The 9,158-nt window shown below is 43.7% G+C and overlaps 1 protein-coding gene across 1 annotated transcript in view; it reads right to left on the bottom strand.

Annotated features, from left to right (window-relative positions):
- Window positions 1–6,582: 6,582 nt before the first annotated feature.
- The window catches only part of FGFRL1 (fibroblast growth factor receptor like 1), a 162,916-nt gene continuing 160,340 nt past the window's right edge, over window positions 6,583–9,158 (bottom strand). Inside the window, exon 7 of the mRNA XM_052681383.1 lies at window positions 6,583–8,403. Within this exon, the coding sequence (XP_052537343.1) occupies window positions 7,994–8,403 (410 nt within the window). The 3' untranslated portion in view covers window positions 6,583–7,993. The remainder of the gene's footprint in view (window positions 8,404–9,158) is intronic.

Genomic DNA, 9,158 nt, shown 5'->3' with positions numbered 1-9,158 from the left:
ACGTACAAATGAAGAGCTGTGTAACTCGTGTAATTCCATCAGAAAATGCTTAGGAACAGCAACTTGACTCCTTAATTACTCAGATCAAAGAAAAGAGGCATTTTGAAGTCTGCTCTAAAGTGTTATTTATTACTCCTCTCACCAAAGCATAGATCAACTCAGATGGAAATCGCACTGCAGACTGGATTTGGTTAGTGAAAATGGGAAAATAAAAGAATATTCATTGCTTTGCTGATGCCCATATGTACTGCAGGATATATTAAATCCTAATTACAACAGACTGGCAAAGGGGAAAGAGAAAAGGAAGAAGTGTAAAAGCTGAAATACTAACAAATAGAGGTCACTGCACCATGAATTATTCCGAGGGATCAGAAAATGGTAAACAGACACAAAGATGCCTGTGCTAAACACGAAAGGTAAAATGGGCACTTTCTTTCTTCCAGACTCTGCTCTATACGCAGACAATATGTATGTGCTAGTTAACAGTCAATGCAATACTAATACTTTAATTCGTTTTCTTTTTCAACTTCAATAATGCATTTTATTTCATTCGTTTAGCATTTGTAGCAAAGTTTTAAAAGATAGAAATCTTAATTCAAGAAACACTTTGCTGGTAAGGTAAGGTCAAGATCAAGTCTGAAATACCTACAGAATCCTAACCAGTAGCATTTTCTCCCGGGTCCCCATTGTGGAGCCAACCTGGCCTGGATCCCATTTGGATCACAGATCCTGGCCCTCGTCAGGCTGACATCTTCCTGCCTTATTTTTTCCCTCTGCAATTTTTGCTGAGCTCCATTGGTGATGCCTACCCCATAAAGTTGGGTGTGTTTGTAGCCATGTCCCTTGAATCCTCACTATATGGATGCATGAGCAGAGGAATGCAGACAAGTGCCCACCACCAATGGGACCAGGTGTGTAAAGGAGACCTGCATGGTTCACTTTGGCCAAGCTCTACAACCCAATTAGTGAGTCCATGTGTTCGAATGAGAGCCAGGACAGACTTGTGTCCACACCAACATGAATTCTGAGAAGGATTCTGCCCTCCTCCCTGCATGAAGAAAAAAAGGATTGTAGAGACTTTCACCAATAACAAGTCTGAACAACTCAAAGGCCATTTAACCACATGTGTTCGAAAGGCAAATGGGATCCTGGGCTCCATCAGGAGAGGGGTGGTCAGCAGGGAGAGGGAGGTGATTGTCCCTCTCTACTCGGCTCTTGTGAGGCCCCATCTGGAGTACTGTGTCCAAGTGTGGAGCCCTCAGTACAAGAAAGATATAGAGATCTTGGAAAGGGTCCAGAAGAGGGCGACTAAGATGATCAGGGGGCTGGAGCACCTCCTCTATGAGGACAGGCTGAGGGAGTTGGGCTTGTTCAGCCTGGAGAAGAGAAGGCTGCGGGGTGACCTCATTGCAGCCTATCAATACCTGAAGGGAACCTACACCCAGGAGGGGAGTAAACTCTTCAGAAGGGCTGACAACAGCAGGACTAGGGGAAATGGATCCAAGTTGAAGGAGGAAAGATTTAGGTTGGATGTTAGGGGGAAGTTCTTCACAAGGAGAGTAGTTAGGCCCTGGAACGGGCTGCCCAGGGAGGTTGTGGATGCCCCATCCTTGGACGTGTTCAAGGCCAGGTTGGACGGGGTCCTGGGCAACCTGATCTGAATGTGTATGTTTGGTGGCCCTGCTAGGCAGGGGGGTTGGAACTACATGATCCTTGAGGTCCCTTCCAACCCGGGTGATTCTGTGATTCTGTGATCTGTGTTTATTCTCAATTCACGTGTAAATCCTCCCTGACACCAATTGCAGCAAACCCAGCAAGATTTGCCAAAATACTGAATGTAAAAGAGTGGGATGTGTGTATTCACAGGATTATGCTGCTGTTTACACAAGGGGTTATTTGCAGATGCTGAAAATGTCAACGCACAACTCCATTTTATATAAATAACACCATTACTTTAGTAATAAGCCATAAAATGCTGAGCTGACATACTTACAGCCTGGAAGGAAGTAGGGCTGCAAGCAGCAGAGCTGAGTGTGCAACCCACGTGCCAAATGTTGATGCCTGTGCTTCACATCTGTGGTTATCTGCAATCCTGGGGCATGGAGCTTTGCTTGTACCCTCAGCTGCATGTCTTTGAGGCCAGAAGGGATCTCTGGATGAGGCCCTATGGCCTTTCATTACAACAGCATTCACAATACCACGTGTCTGAACACAGTACCCATATAGCACCCTTCCTTCATGCGACACTTGTGAGAGATGCAGGCTCTATCCCTTCCTTTGGTAGCCCACATAGGCAGAGGTGATACCTACATAGCAAAGCCATGAAAAATTTCCCAGTGACTTTTGACCATCTCCCAGTTTTTGTCCAATGCTACATCTCCTGTGGGGCTTTATTCCTTTACTTCAAAAGTCTGAAGAATTTCAGACAGCCATAGAAATGGAGTTGACATAGAAACATTTATTTTTCCTCGCCCTACTTGTGCCACTTCTTCACAGAGCTGCTTGTGCCCAAGCTCCAGTACAGGTTGGGTGAACTGAATTTGAAATCATAGAACCATAGAATATCCCAAGTTGGAAGGGACCTACAAGGATCATTGAGTCCAACTCCTGGCTCCACACAGCACCATACAAAATCCAAACCTACATCTGAGAGCAGTGTTCCAAAACTCCTTGAACTCCAGCAGCTCAGGGCTGTGCCCACTGCCCTGGTCAGCCTGTTCCATGCTCACCACCCTTGGTGCAGACCCTTTCCCTAATCCCCAGCTGCCCCTCCTCTGACAACTCCATGCTGTTCTGTCTGGCTCTGTCATTGTCACAGAGAGCAGAGCTCAGTGCTGTCCCTCTGCTCCCTATGAGAAGCTGTAGCTGCCGTAAGGCCTCACCTCAGCCTGCTCTGCTCCTGGCCCAGGACCTCAGCTGCCCCTCTTACATCTCCCTCTTCAGTCTCATCACTGTTTTTGTAGCCACAGTTGGATGTTTGCTGCTGTGAGGCACCCAGCCATTTACCCACACATTCATCCCAAAGGGTTGGAGCAGCTGGGTCTCAGCCTAAACCCCTTGCTGTTCTCTGGACACTATAATGCTGCCATTGACACCTGCATACCCAAGATTTCATCTTGCTACATTTAGTTTGGCTTGTGGTGCATCTATGCCATTTGCCTATGGAGGTGAAGCAATCAAAAATAGACGTCATAGAATCATAAAACTGTTTGATTTGGAAGGGACACTTAAAAGCCATCTAGTTCAACCCCCCTGCAGTGAACTGGGACACCTACATCTCCATCAGGTGCTTAGATCCCATTCAGTCTGACCTTGAGTGTCTCCAAGGACGGGGCATCCACCACCTCTCTGGGCAACCTGTGCCAGTGTCTCACTGTCACTATTGTAAAAAACTGATTCCTCATATCCAATCTAAATCCCTCCTCTTAGTTCAAAAGCATTTCCCCTTGTCCTGCCACAACATATCTTGGTAAAGATTTTGTCTCCCTCTTTCTGATAGACCCATTAGATACTGGCAGTCCACTGTCAGGTCTTCCTGGAGCCTTCTCTTCTCCAGGCTGAACAATCCCGGCTCTCTCATCCTATCCTTGCAGGGGAGGTGTTCCATCCCTGGGATCATTTTTGTGGCCCTCCCCTGGATATGCTCCAACAGATCCATGTCTCTCCTAAGCCTATTTATTCACTAAGTAATTAGAAAACTTTTCCAAACCACCCCAAGAAGTCTGCCCTGGATTCACAACATACTCAACTAATTAATCAGGCTGGGTCATGGTGCAGAGAGAATTTTTCAATGCTGTGTGCTTCATCATTCTGGCATGTATTTCTCATGTGTATTCACACACATCCCACCACCCTTTCCCTCAAAACAACCTAAGAGAATCATTCTTTCCTCCTTTCTAGCTTTTATTGCACAGCCAGATGCACACAGTGCCATCTCATCTCTTTTTGATGTCCTCAGTTATTGTGTTTGCTACTGTTTGAAAATCACACAACACTTTTTATTTGTAAATGTCTGATAAAGGTTTTCAGTTTAAAAGGGCTGACAGTACAAGCATTGTCCATACAAAGCTTAAAAATGCCACACACAAACCGACATGTAAGGCCATGTTTGATCTGTAATGCAAATAAATTAAACAAAGATGGAGAGCTTTAAGCCTGATGTTCTTTTGATCTTTGAAGCCTGGTGGCTTTTAAAGTACAACTATTTTCTGTATCACAGCCCAGCACTTACATGCATATGACCATATATATACGTATTCTTATGTATAAAACAAAAAAAACTTCTGTGTTCCAAATAGAGTCAGTAGTTAATAGCAAGACTACGATTTTCTTTAAATGCCCTGTATGCATGAGCAGAGATGAGTCCAAATCTTGTCTCATTGGTGAAAACAAAATATTCTGACATGCACAGGATCTGGCAGAATTTATTTAGGCTAAAGATTTTGCAATGCAAGCAAGGCACAATTGAGCCCTAAAAAAGAAATGGCATGTGGTAGGTGGTAGTCATGGGACACAGTGACTCTGAAGAGTGCTTATAGGTGTCCTGTGGAGGAAAAATAACTCCTCAAAACACCAAATCCACTCAGGCCTAGCAAGTCAGTGCAAGATTCAGACAGGACATAAAATATATGTGCAAATCAAAGTGTTTGCACTGTCTTCCACCAGAGCTGGAACTTCAACAGGAAGGAGGAAGCTCCTTCCACTTGAGCCAACTGGCTATCATAGCATCATCTTGGAAGCATCATGGAAGGGTCTCACCCTGGATCACAGCAGGTAGAAGGCTGCAGTTGAGAGCAAAGTGCTCAGCAGGAAGACTGTACCCTATGGGAAATGCATGCTCTGAGGGTCAATGACATAGCTGCTATTAGAAAGTGTTGTAAGGCCATCACTTAGGATTTGCACAGGGCTGAACCAAATGAAACTGGCTGAGCACCTCCTCTAAAGCTGGTATCAGCATGAGCTAGGTGCCATCTTGCTGTAGCACCAACACAGATAGCTGGGAAGGTTGGCAAGCTTACAGGTACAGCTACTGTGCCCTGAAAGCTGCTGAGATGTTCTCAGTGCCTACCACAGTGCAAAAAGTAGGTTCACATAGGCATGAGTTGTAAGACATAGCTCTTGGTATCAGCCACACGCTGTCTTCTTAAAAAATTGGCGATGCATGTAGTGTATAAAAGTATTTTGGCTTTCTCCATGAAGTGACTCAATAAACTGTAGCCACTGAGAGCACTGCCATATACAGAGTCCTCCTCAGTGCTCGTACTTAAGTCTTCCTGAAGCGGAGAGAATGTATGCAGAGACATTCATGAAGCGAATTTAGCTTTTATGAATTTCATAAAATGGCACTAACAAAGTTCTAATGAACTAACCCGCTTAAAAAAAAGTGTAAAATATTGGTAATAATAATAAAATAGCAGTAGCTTGCCTTGTTATAACCTCTACAGAAAAACCATTGTGTTAAGAGAGTTATTGACCTGGGTGGCCAAGGCAAAAAAGGGGACATTTTGGGGAGGCATGTGTTGATGAGGGAAAGTGGGAGTGTTTGTGCTTTGCTGAATGAGGACCCCATCTCAAGTGATCCAGCTGAGCAAACGGAGAGCTGTTTGGTTTGCATCTGAGGATGCAACAAGTCAGCAGAAAAATAACTGCAAATCGATGCAGAGCACATAGTTTTGGAAACACTCAGAGGAAAACAAAAGCCTGAAGCACTCTTTTGTTTCAGCTTAAATGAAGTGTTTCACTCTAAGTCGGAGCAGCTGAAGCTGAAGATCTCTTTTGCAGAGCAGAATTGAGAAAGAAGTAGTTTCAAACCTAAAAATTGGCACATACCTTTTTTTTTTTTCCCTGCAACAAGCTTTGAGTGGCACTCGAGCAAGCAGCAAACAATTGCTCCATCACTGGAGCATCATGGAAAGGTCTCACCTCATCATGTGTTTTCTCCTCCTGAGCACCCTGAGGCTGAAGCTCATTTTACAGACTCACAAATTTTTATGTTTTGATTTATGAAACATTCTTTTTAAAAGAAAAACACCTGCAGGCTTGTGGTTTGCAACCTTTTATCCCACTTCCCTTCACTCTCCCCCCTAAAAATACATAAAAAAAAAAAAGCATTAAGGAAACAGATTTCCCTGTGAGCAGAGCTCTTTGCTCCTGGAGGTGACAAGTGGCCCATGGGAAATGACCCAGTCACTGCAGATCCTCACAATCATAGAGTCATGGAATCATTAAGGTTGGAAAAGATCTCTAAGAACATCAAGTCCAACCACCAACCCATCCCCACCGTGCCCACCAGCCCATGTCCCTCAGTGCCACATTTCCATCTTTCTCGAACAGCTCCAGGGATGCTGACTCCACCGCCTCCCCAGACAGACCGTTCCAATGCATCACAACTCCTTTTTGTGAGGAAATTTTTTCTAATATCCAACCTGAAAAATCAGAATATAAATGGTGGAGAAGGTAATTTTCTAATGTAAATGATGGCACTCAGAACCTGAGATAATACGAGGAGATTATGTCTGAGAAGACATACAGAGAAGTGCAGCTGGTTACTGTTTTTACATTGAGCATATTCTGAGCGTGGTATCTATAGAACCTGCAAAAAAAAAAAATCTTTATTTTCTTTGATCAAAAATATGCATAGAAATGCCAGTCTTGAGGAAAATATCATACATTTCTTTTCTTGTTTAACAAAATAAATTAAATATACATGACTTCTGTTTAAACTCTATATAGAATTACAAAGGTTTTGCATTTGCATTTGGATTAATTTCCAGTCCATACAGGTATTTAATATGGCCCTTAATTAATCTCTTTTATTTCTGTTTTCACCATTGTTCAAACCGGAATGAAACTGTATCATTTCCAAAATGCTACCTGTGGGGAGGGGACAACCACACACAACCTAGGTGAATATTTCTCAAATGCAATTTTTCCTACAATATTATTATTTCATTTTCTTTTTTTTTTTCTCCTTATGTTCTCACGTATCTTGCATTGATGTAGAGAATCCAGTAGCTTGTCACCGTAAGCCATCAGAGAAGGGCAGCGTGTTTTGCTTTCTTCACCATCAGCAGTTCAATTATTATTATTATTAATTATTATTATTTCTTAAATATAAATATAAAGGTGTTCTGTACAACGTTCCTCTTTCCTTCCTTCCTTTTTCATGGCAGTGGCACTGAGTCCTGGGACTAGGGCAGTGACATTTGCTCTGTAAAACCCTCAATGGGGGAACTCAATGCCTTTAACTTGAAGAAATTGAAGCAAGTATCTTGGTTAGCATTATAGACAAGACAACTGTGCTTGAGAAACATTCCACATTTCACTTTGGGAACATAAATTCTTTTTTTTTTCCCCTTGTGTTATTAGGAAGAGGTGAGTTGGTCATCTCTCCTTGTGCTTTGGAACTGAATCTTTACAGCTTGAGTCATTCTAAGGGAAAAGGTTCTCCCACATAAATGGGACAGGTCTGGGGTCTTCCCACCAAAACACGATATGCAGCAAGCACAAGAACAGGGGTGCTTGCCCTAGAAAAGCACCATGTCACCTTTTTTTGCTCCTTTTAGCAACAGAAGGAGGCGGTGGTTTATATCCCTACATCCTGTCTCACTTGCCACCACCTTACTTAAAAAATCCAGGAAGGTTCCACTGGTGGAGACAGCTGCCTAGCTGCTGGGATTTGGAGTTCCTTCATTATTCCTTGGCTACATCCTGATTGCAATAATTAAAAAAAAAAAAAAAACAATCTCTTTTCTCTGTCTTTCTCTATTATATATATATTTATATAGATAGATATAGATATATACACATATATATATACACACATACACACGCATATACAATTATATATATATGTATATATATATTTAAAATCATATATATAATCTTTTCTGTCTGCTTTGCCTACTGCTGGCAGTGTGAGCTGACTTTGAGCAGTCTCTTCTGAGGTACCAGGAGGAAAAGCCCCCATGAGCTTCTGTACACGGCCGCCCTCTTAGCACTGGTACTGAATGTGCTGGTGCTGGTGGACTTTGCCTTCCACATGCGAGTGGGTGTGGGTATGGATGTCCGTGTAAATCTTTGGGTACATTTTGGATGCCATGGCTGGAGCGAGCGCAGGCCCTTGGGACAGTAAATGCTGCTGCTGGGCGACGTATTCCTCATAGTTTATGGAGGAGATGCAGTCTTTGTCTGGGACCTGGGAAACACAGATCCTGTCCCGGGGCTGCGGCCGGTGCACAGGGGCAGCAGCTGGTGGGGAGCAAGGTTTCTTCTTGGTCTGGCAAAGCCACAGGAGGATTGTCCCAAAGATGAAGACCGCCCCAGCAGGGATGCCGATGATCACAGGCCAGGGAAGGCTGCTGGCTGAGGAGGGGGGCACAGGTGCACTCGGAGGCTTGGGATCTGGATGGACATCGTGGCAGGGAAGAGACAGAAAGAGTTAATTAAAAGCAGGCAAGGTAAATTTGAAACAGATGTCACACTTGAGCTGGTTTTGTACAGGCTGTATGGCAACTCTGCCAGACTAAGTAACAAGGGAAAAATCAAGCCAGCACATTGTACTTGGTAACTGCTGTGCTTTTCAGTGCTCCTGGAAGGACAAGCAACTAATTTTCTTTGGTGTAGGGGAAGGTCTTTGGGGATTTTTTAACTTATCCAAGCTGTAATGGATGTACATATACATCCATAGAGCCAGCCCAAGAGTCTCCTAACACCTTCACTCTGTGATGGCATGGGCTTCTCCGTCCAGATCGAAGCACACAACACATGGCATGCCAGTACTGTCTCCATGTCAGCAGCACAATTGGATCACACAGAGCCACAACATGCTGCATGCTTGCCTTTACTGAGTATATCTGTGTCTGAACAGCTTTAGACATACTTTAGTGATACTGGAGCTACTAAACTACGCTCTGCCAGGGCAGGAAGCAAGAATTTGGTGTTCTGGAGGGGTTGTCTTGAGTTTCTTGTGTAGCTGAGAGAAAGGTCAAAAATCACAAGTGAGCTGATGTCTTCTCCTTGGTGCCCAAGCAATAGGGAATTAACATTTCACTTGCCCAACTATTGATGCCAAATAGCCTCCTTCTCCACTAATTTATTTGGAGCTACTATTGGCTTTCCATGGGCAGCAAACTCATTTAAGAAAGGCAATAAGGCAA

Source organism: Tympanuchus pallidicinctus, unplaced genomic scaffold (genome assembly GCF_026119805.1).
Source record: "Tympanuchus pallidicinctus isolate F22 unplaced genomic scaffold, pur_lepc_1.0 scaffold2, whole genome shotgun sequence".
Classification (NCBI taxonomy): domain Eukaryota; kingdom Metazoa; phylum Chordata; class Aves; order Galliformes; family Phasianidae; genus Tympanuchus; species Tympanuchus pallidicinctus.
This window is presented reverse-complemented; position numbering and strand designations above follow the sequence as displayed.